We start from the raw sequence: 16063 nt of genomic DNA on the forward strand, positions 1-16063 counted from the left end.
AGTCTTTGTCCGTGAATTAAATCCTTGATATTTTTGGTGTTTTTTGTAAACATTACAGGAGCCAAAGCAGCTTATTTTTCTGTGGAACATAAGCGAGGCTGGCAGTTAAAAGCAGTTGAAATAGTGTTCTAACAACGAATCTAATGAATGATTAACACAAAACTCTTTTTGTACTAAAGATGTTTTTTGAGATGTTCATATCATGTAAATCCACCAGCAGTTGCCTTGTCATAAACACCCTCTGTGTATATCCGTTTTACATTACATGCCAAAATTACAAAAGAATAACACAATTTTGCTTCATCTGCCGAGGCAGTCTTGTTCACTTTATGAGAAACAGGATAGAGCATCTTCAGTCTCCCGGTGCACCCACTCAGAACACCCACACACATCTGAGCCACACAGCCAACTGCACAAACTCAAACGGCACACACGCATTCTCAAACAGGAAAATCACGAGCCGTACTTCATCACGCAGATCCCGTTAAAGTCACTTATTGTCGCTCGCACGTCGCCAGCTGCAGAGGTGGAACAGCCAGCGCCTTTGCTTTCGGCGGTTTTTCGAAAAGGCAGAGCGCAAACACTTCCTTCTCAGGCTGACTTTCCTCCTCTCAGCCGCAAATCTCATGAACATCCTCTACGGGTTTTATATGGACCTGTTCTTTCTTTTCTCCTACTCAGTCCCAGAGGTGCCATGGCCACGTTCTCCTGTCTCTTTAATGACTGTGGGTGAACAATCAATATCCTGCACACCTCCAAACATAGCACAACACCCACTTCGTGCTGTAGATTGAATTCTGAAGGTGATGGAAAAGACAGTTTTACAAAAAAAAAAAAGAGAGAGACATGAGCTGGAAAATCGTGTTAGGATACATCATCACATGAGAGCCAGATTTAAACACACTACAGAATAATATTTTCTTCCCTTCGCAGCTTGCACTTAACTAAAGCTGACCCGGACCATTTTAAGAGTAAATCACAAGACAGATTTGCTTGGTTAGTTCATTTTCTTCCTCAGACAGTCTGTCAGTGTGCAAAGATTTCTGGTCTCCTGGGTGATAATTAGAGAAGAATAAGCCAGGACAAACAGCAGGGGGCGTAATTATCCTCTTTCCAGTGGTTATGACTGCCCTCGCCATCTTAGGAGAGACCATATTTTCTGAGTAGAATACACAAGTGGGCAGTGTGCAGAAAATATGAGCTTTATTTCTACATCTGCACAAATATCAGCTAATAGGAGATGTTGTTAAATGCAAGAATCCCAGATTTCAAAAGATATGAGCATCATTTGTATCATGTATGCACTGTGTTGCATCTGCATGTGTGGGGATGACATCAGTCTTAATGGGGTCTAAAAGTGACAATAGCTTCTGTTATGACACATTCGGCCAAACTAACTGAGACACACAGGCTCGGTCTGTTTCTAGTCCCCTCTTCGCTCAGCTGACTGGAAATTGTCCCCCTTGATTTAGAGCCTGTAAGAAGATGAGAGGAAATGGGAGGTGTTTCTTTTAGAGAGGGCAGAGGTGGAGGGGAGAGGTTTGACTTTGATGGCTCACTACACAGGAGTACCAGCCCTGTGAGAGTGGTAGTCAACAGCAGCTGTTCCCACAGTCCTGGAAGTTTTTTTTTTTTTTTTTTTTTCCCTGTCAACGCAGGCTTCCTCCTCTTCATAAAACATCCCTTTGTTGTCAAACAAAATGCTCCAAAAAAAAACTCCTGACAAAAGACTTTTAGAAAGTGGGAGAGATGATTTATAATGCAACTGACTCATCAGTGCACACAAACAAATAAAGAAAAAAAAAAACAGAAAACAGACTGATCAAACATACGGGGATTTCACACATGGCAGCGTGTCTGCTGTAATAAAAAGTGACTGCCAAACTTACAAGATATCAGAGCTCCATGCAAACTGGCAGTCAGAGGAAGGATCTAAAGCAACAGAACTATTGGATTTTGACTTTTGTTGCATTGTCACATGTACTTTTTACCTCACGTGTAAGATTCCTATTTTGATTTTCACATGCATTTGGATTTATGAAAAGTTTAGCATCACTTCCAATAATTTAGTTATCTTCTCTCTAAGCTTTGCCTCCAGCTCCTGACTTCTTCTCATATGTCACTTTGCTACTGTGGTGCAGTTTCGACTCCACCTAGAGGACAAAGCGGGTACAAAACCCTCTCTATACTTGCTCTTCGTTTGTTGCTGCTATTACTATGAATGTCTTGTACATAGCATCGTGCACCTGACACAGTAATGCGTAAAAACCAGAAGCAAAATACCTAAAAGGCTCCGTGTGATTGGTTTGGTGGCCAAGCCGCAAATTGTGTGTTTACTGTGAGGCTCCAGTCCAGAGAGGAGTTTGAACAATGCCACAAAAATAGGCCAAAGAGGGGGGGGGAAATGAGTTGTTTTTCAAACTCAGACATTTCCGAGCTTTAAGTAGGTTCCAGAAGCTCTAAGGAACCTACTTAAAGCTCAGAAATGCTTCTGGCTGAATTAAGTAATCCTTTCCAGCGTGAATTTCTTTGCAAAGTAGCTGAACTCGACATTGAATTGCTTTTTGTGTAGTTAAAAGAATATAAAAACTTTTAGAAAATAGCAGACAATCTACTAAAAGCAGAGAGTTTCTGTTAACTACTTTTTGAAAGGGAAGAGGGGAGCTCGTCTAAACTATGTGTCATGAACACACACACACATACACACAGTTGGCTGTTGTTGGCAGTGAGTGGGGTGCTGTGTGGAGAGTGGGGCTCAGTGTGACCAGGCAGAGGCCAGTGTTGCAAGCAGGCAGGCGGTGGATAGAGTGTTGAGCGGCAGAGACGTGCCCAGGGTGGATAAACCATGCTCACTAAGTGGGAGAAAGACTCTGCCCAGGACACAAGATGAAGGTGGAGAGGAAACCCTCCTCTAGAGACGGCAGTTTCGCTGACATTCCTCCTCTGCTGAAGCTCCTTGGCCTCCTCGTCTTTGTCCTTTCAGGTAAGTCCAAGTCTTTGTTTGACTATTAACAGAAAAAAGAGGGTAAGGATCTGCAGGCTGCTTTGCTGAAGGAATGTAAATAGTAAAATGAATGCAAATAACAGCCTGAGTGTGCCAATTCACAATAATTATCATTTAGTTCACATCTTAATTTCAGATTTCTATTATTTGATAGCCTTTAAAACCCAGATCCAAGTCTTTCACCCCGACTCTTTTTGAAGCAAAGTTAATCCCAGTTAATTTAGATGCTGATGCTTTTATTTTTGTCCTTGCACTTTGTGAGGTTGGCAGCACAATGGATTTGTTCTAGGGTGGTGCTCGTTATTGGGCTCCCATTTAAAGCTCAAAAGAGCATGGAGAGGCCATTGAAGGCGTGCGAGGAGGGGATGTCTAGGTTAAGTGTGATGATAAAGAGTTTTGTGGAGAGCTGTTGAACTGGGCACGGCCTTCTCCTGAGTGTGTGGGTAGTTTCAGATGAGGAAATGATGACCAAGTGTCAAAAGTTTACAGTACGGTGAGTTTAAAAGGTTTGGATTGATTTCTCAGCTGTACCAGTTTACCCAAAGCAGGCGAGTTTGGTGGAATCACTGAATCCTGTGTCCATCTCCAACTTCACCACTGACAAAGAATTTCTCTCTCTAACCCTCCCTCACTCTTTTCAAGGGAGGAAACTAGTTTCAACAATCATGCCCTTTGTCTTATTGCCTTGGCAACCCCTGTCAGGCAGACCAAATGGTTACCACGGCAATGAGGCGATGCCTTGCTAACTGCCTTTCTGCAAGAATGGTCGCTCTCTCCCTCTCTCCCTCTTTTCCCCTCTCTCTTCTCTGTCTCTCTCATAGGTTGATCTCTCCATCACTGAGTCAGAACAGTAGGATGCCCCTCATGGGCCCGAAGCCACTGTTCAGACCTGCATGTGTCCAGCTACAGCTGATTTACAGGAACTCCACTGTGGACATAATGGCTTTGCTGTGTTTGGTTTCCAAGACAGGGTTTCTTAAAAAAGCTGAAATGTGGCTCACGCTATATTTCCTTATTCCAATGTCCCTGTGGGAGGTGGAGGATAGCTGGGGTGCACAAATCAAAATTAGTGTATTACTTGTTCACTCCAGGAGATTATGAGGAATTCTTGAGAAGGAGGGTGGGGTTCACAGAAACAGGGTAGTAATCAAGACATGAACACTGAAGACAAAGTAAAACCAGCATGTGTGTTTTCAGTAAAACTAAAACGTGCCAACCTTTTGATCGTTAAGAGAGAGAAGAAAAAAGAAAAGTGAAAGTTTAAAAGAAAAACATGTCAGATATGTTATTAAAGGATTTATTGCCCACATTTAAGTCATCGGTCATCTAAAAGCGATTCTTTTTCACATAAAAGAGCAAAAAAGGTTTCGACACTCGAGAGAAAAGCACTTACTATCTCTATTTCAAGGCGGCCTCTGCACATTTAGGTCAAATGCATTTAAATACTTACAATCTCCTCTTGTATTCTAGCGGCGTAACACGACTGCAGTGATCACAAAAGTTCCCAGTACACACAGATGCTATTAGACACTTTAAACTACTTCACTTTAAGAACTGCAGGCTTTACAATATTTGGCAGATTTGCATTTGCAGGTAAAATTTTAACTCGGATACATATGTATAAAATATCAGGGTGAACTAGTAGGAGAGCAGCTTTGGAGTATACCGTATAGGCGCAAATGCCAACAGCTGTGAGTTCTTGGTTTGATTTCTGGCAAAGTGGACATTGCTACATGGCACTCCCTGACTTCACAGCATCAAAATCATGACAGCAAATATACTATGCAAAATATACTGAAATTCACATATTTGGTAGATAGTAGCATAATTCAAATTATGTGCAGAGATGGTCAACTGCCACTTGTTGTCCAGAAGCTATTTCAAAAAGGGGATAATAAATCCAGATTAAGAGGAAATTCTATTTTTGAGAAACCCAGGGTTAGGATCAATGTGAGGTGTTGTTGTGTATCTGTTGGGTTAATCTTTGGAACTCTAGTCCTGATCCAATTAAAATATGCAACATACTGAAACTGTTTAAAAACATGTAGGGAATTAACATATTTACTGAAGATTGTGATAAATGTTTAGTATGAAGATGCTCTAGAGAGGAGGTGTTAAACATAAAGCCTGGGGGCCAGACTCAGGCTTGAACAGCTTTGGAAAATGTGAAGGAGGGCATAAATTTGGAAGTTTTAGCTGTAATTTAATAGGTTTTACAGCTTTAGGTACTGATAAAGAGCTTTTCCAAGGTAAATACGTAACATAGTGTGTAAAAACATTCTTACACAGGCTTTTTTACAATACGAAAAAAAGGAAGAAGCAGAAGTCTTTTATATGAATTAATAACATCTTTCTGTTTTATACTTCCAGGGTAGTCTGGACAATGAGCTGCCATTACTGTTTCTGTCATTTTGAACATGTATGACTTACTTCAAGCCTCAAATGTGACAGATATCTTTCTTTTACTACAAAAGCATTTCTACATAATGTGGAAAAAGAGCTGTGCTGGTTAAACTGCACTTCTTTTTATTATATTAAAATATTTTATGGATTAAATGTGTAGTTAAATCTCCTTTACACTGACAGAATGAGGAGTTTTGCTGGTCCAGCCGACTTGAGAATAAAGTGATGGTGCATGTGGCCCACAGTGGAGAATAAGTTTCACATCCCTGCTCTAGATAGGGAGCATTCATCTGTAGCTACATTTGACATGAATGGTCTAAATTTTCTTTCTTGTTCTTCTTTTGTCGGAAATAACTCCTTGCATCGTAATTTATTTATTTATTGTAGGTGTTATAAAAACTGTAGCTTCAGCCTACACCTTTTTAGTTTGTCTTTTTTTTTCATCATTTATTTCTAGCAATATAAATGAACCGAACAGGGATAAAGATAAAGATTCAAAATGAATCAAAGGAAAACATTTGAGTAAAATACCTGTGTTGCACTGTAACTGTGTATTGCATGTGACTATTTGCGTTTGCCCAGTAGCATCATTTAGTGCATTTTTTTCATTTGTTAGCTTGTTTTGCATAATTTCCACATGTATTTCCAATCACTGGCAGAGCATCATTGCCTCACACTGTCTTTACACACCTCTATACTTGCTCATCAGTTTAAGACCTCACCATTGTGTCTTTCCCCCCCTTTTTTTATAACAGGTGAGGTGTCAGGAGTGAATGTCACAAGCCAAACCCAGGTGGTGAGAGGAACGGTGGGCAAAGAAGCCCTTTTGTCAGTCAGCTACTCGAGCAGCAGCACAGACAAGCCTGTTGTTAAGTGGCAGCTAAAGAAGGACAAAGTGAAACCGATCACTGTCGTGCAGTCCATAGGGACGGACATCATTGGAAACCTGAGGCCCGAGTATCGCAACCGCATCCTGGTGTTTGAGAATGGCTCGCTGCTGCTTCACAACCTGCAGCTGTCGGATGAAGGGGTGTACGAAGTGGAAATCTCCATCACAGATGACACCTTCACTGGAGAGCGCTACATTCAGCTCACAGTGGACGGTAAGCAGAATTACTCTCAAGTTTACTCGTGTTTCAAAGCATCTGAGCAACAAGAGCAGAACACTGGAAGATGAGTCAGGACCTATAAAAATTTGATACAGGTTGAAAATGAAATTTCCTGTCCAGAGAGTGTCATTTCAGTCTCATTCACCTCTGTATCTTCTGCCCTGTCCTTCTTCTCAGTTCCTATATCCAAGCCTTACATCCAGATGATGGCGTCTTCTGTCCTGGAGTACAGCGAGCACTTCAACCTCCACTGTTCCCACGATAATGGCACAAAGCCCGTCTACAGTTGGCTGAAGGGAGGCAAAGTGCTGACGAATGATTCGCGTCTGCTGCTTTCGCATGACCAAAAGGTGCTGACCATCTCACGGGTTCTGATGTCAGACGATGACATTTACGCCTGCACAGTGGAGAACCCCATCAGCAACACGAAGAGCAGTCCTGTCAGGCTCACTGTCTACAGTAGGTGGCAAGTTACGCTGGTAGGAACTCAAAAGACACGTGTTTACATAAAAGAGAGGGGGGTGGGGGGTATAGGTGATAACATTTAATAATAGTTGAACAGAGTTGGAAGAAGCATTAAAGTATTATCTATGCAGCAGTATGGCAGTGTAAAGATTTTGCATTAAGACACAAGTATATACCGGTACATGCAGTAATGTACAAAAGTACCATTTCTCTATATTTTGCTAATAGAAGGAGAAATCAACGATTTCTTAAAATATGTCCAAACATAAAAGTGCAGAATATAAGGCAAAAACAGTACAATTCTAATTCTACTGCAACCATCTGCACCACCGTCATACAGGCTGTTGTTGATCATTTGCGGTGCTGTCCTAGTCACAAGCGGATATATTTATTTTATTTATATCACACACTACTGCACTGCACATAGGTTTAAATTTCTCTGTTCCCTAGAGCGTCCTTCATCTTTCTTAAATCTTCTCTACAGTAAACTGAGAGAGAGAGACAGTATTTTGATTCTCCTGTATGTTGTGTACATGTCAACAATTATTAATAAAAATCTTTGAATCGTGAATGTTTTAATCTTGGCAGTCAAAATTTGGTATCTTGTCATTTCTTTAATTAGTCTTCAGGAATAGTTCTCCAGGCTTCTCCGTGGACATTCAAAGCTCTTGAATGTTGGCAACCTTCTGTTGAGTTCCCTGTCAAGATGATCCCACAATAACAATAATAACCTCAATAAGATTACTCTAGAAACTCTGCTGACTCCTTCTGTAGATACTGAGCCAAAAATGTGAAATTTGGCTTCATGACAGCCACCCTTTCCCTGTAGATGGATCAGCTGAAGGGTTAGATGCATCTGTTAGGTCTTGTGTCAGGTCTTTTCTGGATGTTTTTTAATTTCTTAAAGATGTGACTTTCAGATACTGTTCATCTGCTGTAGATTGTTTGTTTGTTCAGCTCATAGCTCTAGGAATTACCTTATTGGTGCAAAAATATTATTTAATGGCAGTCAGACTGTGTAATCTTTGGTATTTTCATAAATTTGGCAAAAAATATGGGAACAAATGATGTGTTTTCGTGACCAGCTAGTAACCTAAAGTTAGTACCTAAATACCTAAAGATGCACTTTAAAATTGGTTCCTTGCTATGTCGTCTGTTATGTGTATATACAACTGTGGTTGATTGATTGATCGATTGATTCAGAGATCAGTGTTAAGTGGCTTAAAAGAAAAAGAAGAAGAAAATAACATTCAGGCCAGGTCAGAGAATTGGACTAAAAGTGAAAAAGCCTGTAAACATAAATGTAGCCTGTAAAACAAATAGCCTGTAAACTGCATTTATGTTGTAGCTGGTTAAACTGGAATCAGTGTAAAATCTACCTACTGCAGGGCAGCATAATCTTTAAAATTCCTTTAAATTAATTTGAATGATAGCTTTATATGTTCAGGTAACTATGCACAGTAAATTTCATCTCATTATTCTCAAACCCTCCATCTGTAGGAGCTAGCAGGAGCAATTATCATCTCATGCTGACCCATACACAAACATGCTGGCCTCTCAAACAATGTTGTTTACAACAAGTGCAAATCCAGGCTGTGATTGTAACAGAGTTGGCTCAGAGTGCCTGTTACTGGGCGCCAGTGAAGAGCCACATGTCAGGCTGAGAGGGAGCAAGAGAGGGAGAGGCAGTCTAATCCAATGAATGGACGGTTATTTATGAGGAGGGAGGAGGGGAAAAAAAACAGGCAGGTGGGAGGACGCTGTGCTTCAGTGGACCTCAGTAATCCTGACTTCATTATTGCTGTACTGTGATGTTCTGCACGAGGAGACTGCTTTAGGCTTTCAAACTACTCTGTTTCCTCTGCTTGCATAGTTTCATAGTACAGAGTTTGAAAGGGATAACCTTAATGAGCTACTTCAATGCAACTATTCATGCCAGCACACTCAATCTACACTTTTTGCCATATTCATATTCTTTTTTGTGGCTCGCTGGTTATATTCGTAAACAATTGTTTTCATTTTGTGGCTTTTTTAGTTGTGACTTCTCTGTGGACGCTGTCGCTTTTTTTGAGACAAAGAGTGAGAGCGGTGCCACAGCCCAGCATCACAGTGGAGCAGATGCCGTTGGCAGTTTGAGACGAAGTGGGGCATGGAAATATTGCATACGCCTCCTGTATGAATAAGGGAGTTGTTGTTTTTGTTAAGCAACCTGAGTTGGTTAATCAACTCACTCATTTCAATAAATCATGAGCTCACGATTGCTATACCATCCACCTGGATTACATCGTCAGAAGTTCCACCCTTTCTATCTAAGGAAGCACTGGCACAGGAGCTTAAGTGCTTCAGATTCAAAACTGTGAGTTTAGGGTGTAGGGACTCCAAACTTAAACGCCTTTAGAATAATATCAAGATGGTTAGACTTCACTAATGTTTCTTATTTTCAGTTTTTTCGTGTCAGCTTTTCTTCCTTTTCTCAATTGCTAAATTTAAAGGTAGGGATGGGTATCGTTTAGGTTTTATCCGATACTGGTGCCAAACCGGTACTTTTGAAACGGTCCCGGTGCTTAAACGGTGCTCAAACCGGTGCTTAAAGAATGGAGAACACAAGATTGGTCCGAAAACCTCTCATGTTCAGCTGTTTTTTTTGTAAAAAGATGACAATGTTAGCCTTTTCTGCAGCTATGGGGCATTTATGACATCACTCTTGGCTGGAAGCAGTGCTTAATCAATGGAAAAAACACAAACTTTGTCCAAAAACCTCTCATGTTTAACTGTTTTCCACTTTTTCTTTGGTCATTTTAGCCTTTTTGGCCAGGGTGAAGGGAGTATCTACCATCAAACAAGAAGACAGCCATGTAGCTATGATGATGTTTGCTAGTTCACCTTACATGCATTAATTTAATAACATGGTCAGCCTACTCAAGGTAAATTACACATGAACAACATTAAGCTACTCACGCAGAGAAGAACGGCTGCTGCTGCCATCATCATCCTCATCATTTCTGCTACACTGGCAGGGCTAGGGGCCAGGACTCTACTCTTCGGGTTTTTGGGGGATGTTGCTAACTCCGGGTCCGATAACAGGCACCACACCCGCAGTAGATGCGCTCGGTGTGAGGTCTCGCAGCAAGCTATCAAATATGGCGCATTTTTCGGCTTTTAAAAAAAACGCTATGCGTCGCCAGGTGTTTCATCGGATTTGAGGTGTTACCTCCTTTGACAGTATCACAGTATGAGCTTAAAGCACTTGTTGCAGGCTGCTGAGTTTGCATCTTTTGCTGTGAATTACAGCCAAACTTTGACCGCTTCACCTTGGGCATTTTAATCTGTAGCTCTGCTCTAAAAGAACGTATGTACCTGGACCCGCCTACTATCCTCGGAAACGTAAAATGATTGGCTAGAATCTAAAGTGTATCACATCTCAGGAAAAAAAAAGCACAGAAATAAAGCACCGAAATGTGCGCTGCTTTTCGGTCTGGTTACTACCGTTTATGTCAGAACCGGTCCATCCCCATTTAAAGGTGACCTCTTTAAATATAAATTTGGGGGAGGGATGCACAGAATAGAGCTTTGATTACAGAACTTGAAGACAAAAGAAGCTACAAGAAACCTACAGTGATAATTTTATGGAAATAGAGTGGAGTGGAGTTTCTGCTGGGCACAGCAATGTATTTTTAACTATGGAACAAATTTCTGCGAAGGGGTCGGTATTTTATTTTTGGGCCACTTGGGACATACAGTTTTTTGGCAAGTACAGAACATATTAATGGTAGAATTTTACAAGTAAAAGCAGAAATTCAAGGTGTTATCATCATGATCTCTGGAGATCAAAGAAAAATGGGTTTCAATCTCTAATTACACGGTGGGAGGAAGGGAGAGCTCAAATCAAAGATATCTGTCAGCGATACACTTATAGATCTACTGAGAACATTAGGAGGGTAATTCAGAAACAGCAGCAGGAAGAACAGTGTTTCCGATCGTCAGAATAGTCAGCAGGATTTATTGTATCATAAAAAGATGGAATTAAGTTATTTTCTTGAGGGGAGCACTAAAGGGGCTCTAATTCGAGCTCGCTTCACCAAGCTTAAGGACATGGATGCACCAACAACATTCTTTTTCACTTGGAGAGGTCAGCAAGTCACAATGAATCCAGCAGATTCAGTAGAGACTACCGTTGCTGTTTTGTGGAGAACAGTGACTCTTTTATGCATCAAATATAAAGAATTTTCAAAGGTGTTATCTAACAGACTTTTAAGTTCCGGAAGATAAGTCATATTGTGTCCCAGCCAGATCTATGTTAGAAAATGTATTTATTATGAGAGATATATTTAATGTATGCAAGACATATGATCTAAATGTGGGGATTGAGAAAGCTAGAGTAAATGGTTTTACTTTATTGGTGGGTAAATGGTGTACAGTTGACATTCCAACCCTGCCAGGAAATTTATGCTTGGGAAGGAATGGTAATAGGAATGGTGGGGCAGGGATAACTCAGTAGGTAGAGTGGTCCCCCCATGATTGGAAGGTCGGGGGTTCGAATCCACTAAATGGCTACCTGAGGTACCCCTGAGCAAGGCACCGTCTCTGTACACTGCTCCCCGGGCCCTGGATTGGTGGCTGCCCACTGCTTCACTGAGTGAATGGGTTTAATGCAGAGATCAATAAAGTTTACATCTTTATTATTATTAAAGCATTTATAGGTAATGAACATTTTCAGAAACAGAACTGGAACGGGATGCAGGAGAAAGGTTGTCTAAATGGAAATGGCTGCTACTCCGGCTGTCCTACACAGAAAGAGCTCTGATTGCCAACAATCTGGTTGCCTCATCCTTGTGGCACAGGCTTCGTGATGGCCCCACCTGCTGGACTCACTGAAGATGTCTAGCATCTTATTGTGAATTTCTTCTGTTCTAGGCGGAACTGGCTAAAGGCACCTCTTTACTCTTTCTGTGTCAAAGGAAGGACAAGAACCCCCTCTGACACAAGACTGGCCAAGACTGCTGCATTCAGATTGCAAACTGCTCAGAAGCTGCTTTATGGATGTATTGGAAAGGATGTGCAACGTTACCAACATCAAGTCCGTTAGAATCTTAAAAAGGATTCTGGAAGAAGTCAGGCAGTCCCTTACCTGTGCCGCTGAGAGTGTTTGCTGAAAACCGTGCTCTAGCTGACCAGTGGAATTATGAGTACACATTTCCAAGACTTTCAGTCACCCCAGCTTTTGATAGTTGGTGTGAGGAGTGTGAACCGCTTCTTTCTTTGAGAACACCTGCATCGGGTGTTCTCACTCCATGTGGGAAGAAGTATCTGTATCAAAGTTGTGTAAAGGTGCTGAATATGTGCTCTCTGGCTGGTGTTAGAGAGTCAAGGAAAATGCAGGTTTTTGGTTCAGACCTTACCCCTAAAGGCAGATGGAGGGTCCTGTATAAGCCACCTGTAGAAAAACACGTTGGTGACCTTCGGTGGAGGATGGATCGATAGCTACAAACAGGCTCAGAGCTGCATGATGAGTCAAAGTGGAGCAGATGTTTACAGATTTGTGACGTGTTAGAAATGTTTTATGTTCACTGGGGGAAGATCAGGAACTAATGTAGCATTTTTAGATTATATTACTACTCTTTGTATAGTTTTACAAGTGCACAAGGATTTAAGTGTGTGCATGTGTGTTTTAAGCTCTTTCCTTCTTTCCTCTTATTTTCTTTCTGGCTTTCTTCTCCGCCTCTGTATCACCTTGGTTTAGGACGGAGCTCGCTATACATCATCCTGTCCACTGGGGGCATATTCCTCCTGATCACCCTGGTGACAGTGTGTGCCTGCTGGAAACCTTCCAAGTGAGACCTTTTATTTTTGTTCCCCCCCTCCTCGTCTTTTTTCTTTCCCCTGCTGCATGTTTCTTCCTCTCGTTCTTTCTCTCCCCCCCCCCCCCTCCCCCCTTCTCTCATTGGCTTTGACAGTGCACTTGATCATGTGGCTAGAATCTCAAGTAGCTCCAGTCTCTAGACATTTGGTGGGAAAATAGTACAAAACTGTGATCTGCAGTATATATAAAGGCGTCTTTTAAATCAGTTGATTGTTTTCTTGTTTTGTTTTGTTGATTTATTTTGCTTTAGGAAGAAGCACAGACCCGTCCCCCAAAGAGCTCCTGTGTATGTGGAGCAAAGTGAAAATGGCCATGATGGTGAGCAGCAGTTATAGTTTGCAGTCTATTAATTGTGTACAGCACTTTCATGATGTTTGCATCACACTGTAGGCTAATATTTAACAGTCAGGATTGACATTGCATATTACGAAGTTAAAGCTAAAAAAACTGGGACTGCATGATAATACTCATACATCTTTTACAGTTGATGTTGTACCCAAACCATCTACACTTGGTCGAAGGAGTCCTATGCCTCTTTACGTTCTCAATGAAGATGTAAGTCATTCTTTCATTTGGGGGGGAAAACCTTTCCAGCAGCTCTGCTACTAAACTGTCAGTAGACTGTTGGTTAGACTGTCACTAGTTCTAGAAGGAATTGGCTAGAAACCTCGTACAGTCACGACTATAAACATAGTCCAGCTGATGTTCTGCTACAAACTATGTCTTGATTACATGAGAATCACAGATGAAAGCCCACAGCTGTCACACATGTGTCATCATCTTATTTCAGGAGAGCCTGGAGCGACTGGAAGAATGCTCTGGCAATGCTATGAGCCAATCAGAAACGAGTCTCCCCGCTACCTACGCTTCAGTCCCGCCTCCTTCCTCCCACAGAACTGATCGACCAATCTGGTCCACCCCACGCAGATACCCTCGCAGCTCCTCTCCACTCGCACAACCACTTCCACAACCCCTTCCAGGTTCCTCCCTACGCCCTGTCCGCTCCCCTGCTCACTCCCCGGGCTCATCTCCACGCAGTTTCAGTCCTGTGAGAAAGATCCGTCCTCCTGTAGGCATCCCAACCGGCCACCTGCCTGTGGAGGTGGAATGTGCAGACACCAGCGATCAGACTCACACCCCACCACAGCACTGACAGCTACTCATGTTATGTGATGTACATGTATAGTTTGTTGGTTGTGTTCGGCCATGAGAATAATGGATCTGATGCACTAGGGTAATAGATGAGTTCACTTTCAGCTAACTTTCTGTCTTCCATTATTTATCATCTATTTCTCTGTGGCTATGCACAGTGTTTCTCTGGTCCTTTGAAAATATATCCTCTCACAGGAAAAGTTATATCCTGTCCACCAGCATGTAGTATATAATGTATATGATGCTGAGACATTAAAGAGTTTCTGGGTCTGATATATATTTTGCTCCTTGTTGAGTTATTATTGGGAAGTTTAAGATGTGACTGTACAGTTTTTGTTTGTTGTTATTTTTCTTTAGTCAGTTAAAACCACACTCTGTATCCTTACAAATGTTCACTCTTTTTTCATGTCTTGCCTGATATCTACATAAACACTTTATTGTTATGGTGGCTACACACGGCACAGAAGAAATAAAGACATCTTCCTCTTTGTCTTTGTAAGGTAGCTGAACTCTGTACCGTTCTGAATATTAAGTGCAATACTTGTCTGCTCCATTAGGTGTCACTCAAACATTTCCTTGAATACTTGAGTTTTATGCACTCTGGCAGGAAACAATTTAAATAGTACAGATTTAGATCTAACTGTATTTTATATGATCTGTTTTTCATGATAGTTTGCTTTTTGAATTCATCTTTGTGGGTTTTTTTGTTTGTTTGTTTGTTTGACAAACTTATGAAGACTATTTTGCCCCTTTGTTTTGCCCAATATTGGCAAGTGCAGGTGGTACAGTGACACCAACCTTTGTTTAACCCATAACTATATCTGCTTCAGTTATGAATAATATGAGCTAACTGACTTTAAAATGAGCTATTTCAAAAAGGACCTTTTAATTTATGTAACATAAATCATATTTTCCATAAACCATTTGTATCATATTTACCTATATTTATCATATTTGACTCTCACTTTGAATAGGTGAAGGCTGCATTACAGACAGGCATGCAACATACATGTACAGAATAGCCACGGGAAGCTTCACTAACGCTGTGATGATGCTTTTAGTTAGACGCACTTTGCAAGATTTACTTATAAAGGTAAAAAGGTCTGAAAGGAGACAATTAATTTTTGATCCTGGTGATGAGACTCGCACACACAGAATAAGTGGATGTGAGCTTGTGAAAGTGTCTACAAACACGTGCAAACAAAGTAGCCCAATTTATTACTATTATCAAGATAATGTGTTCCCTTCAGAGGTCCAGCTGGACATCTTTTGTCATGAAAATCTGCAGGATTTTATTGATTGCTTTTATCCTGAACTGTACCTTCCCTCACTGAAGGTGTGAGTATTACGGTTGCATAAGTGAATCAGGGGCCGCCTGTTTTGATCTGGGCTTCGTGGTCTTTGTTCTGTTTGAAACACCATTTATCGCTTAGCAGGCAGGCTCATGAATACACATGCATCAGGGGATCACGCAGTGAGATGAATACATGTGCATAATCACATGTGTGTTACAGTAAGTGGAAAATGAAATATCCTTTGGTAGTGAGAACAGGCCGTTTTTATTCAGCTGTGCACTTTGATATCACATATTGATTATTAGCAGCACAGTCTGTCCCATCATCTTCCACCTGTTCTCCAGTGGTTGCAGAAGAGCTTAGAAGTCAGAGCAGTAATTAACCTCTGGGGAACAGCGACCCATCTGTGTGCAGAAAGCATGTGTGTGTTTGTATCTGCAGTAAGTGAATAGAGAGGATGTGTGAAGTTTTCCCAGTTTATTGAACAACCACCTCCTGTTGCCTGATGGAACCTCTCTTTTTTTAGCACCTTTCTTCACACCAAGCAGTCAGTGTGAAATTCCCTGTGGAGGAAGGTGACATTTTACTATTGGAAAGTTCTTATCCAGCTTTTTTTCTGAATAGGCAAAGATCTAGTGAAGTACTGACTTTGGCTTCAATATACACAACTGTGCAAAATTCAGAAGGTCTTCCAAAGGTTGGACATTGTTTTTTTTAAGTCAGTTAACACTGACCTATGAATGACTCAAGACACCTTTAAATCTAAAAAAGACAT

General features: G+C 41.2%; 1 protein-coding gene across 1 annotated transcript; it reads left to right on the plus strand.

Moving 5' to 3' along the window:
- The first annotated feature begins 94 nt into the window (after window positions 1-94).
- On the plus strand, window positions 95-14481 carry hepacama (hepatic and glial cell adhesion molecule a). The gene is made up of 7 exons (XM_085130519.1): window positions 95-2983; window positions 6163-6510; window positions 6694-6975; window positions 12722-12812; window positions 13092-13159; window positions 13326-13396; window positions 13632-14481. Exons 1-7 carry the CDS (start codon window positions 2887-2889, stop codon window positions 13992-13994), a joined length of 1320 nt encoding a protein of 439 aa, XP_084986645.1. The 5' UTR covers window positions 95-2886; the 3' UTR covers window positions 13995-14481.
- The last annotated feature ends 1582 nt before the right edge of the window (window positions 14482-16063 follow it).

This window comes from Neolamprologus multifasciatus, chromosome 14, assembly GCF_963576455.1.
Source record: "Neolamprologus multifasciatus chromosome 14, fNeoMul1.2, whole genome shotgun sequence".
Taxonomy (NCBI): domain Eukaryota; kingdom Metazoa; phylum Chordata; class Actinopteri; order Cichliformes; family Cichlidae; genus Neolamprologus; species Neolamprologus multifasciatus.

Bases quoted from the DNA above. Each gene is read 5' to 3' on its own strand.
- hepacama (XM_085130519.1), top strand. From the start codon at position 2,887: ATGAAGGTGGAGAGGAAACCCTCCTCTAGAGACGGCAGTTTCGCTGAC. The intron at 6,511-6,693 runs GTAAGCAGAATT...CCTTCTTCTCAG, and splicing joins CATTCAGCTCACAGTGGACG to TTCCTATATCCAAGCCTTAC. The intron at 13,397-13,631 runs GTAAGTCATTCT...ATCTTATTTCAG, and splicing joins TTTACGTTCTCAATGAAGAT to GAGAGCCTGGAGCGACTGGA.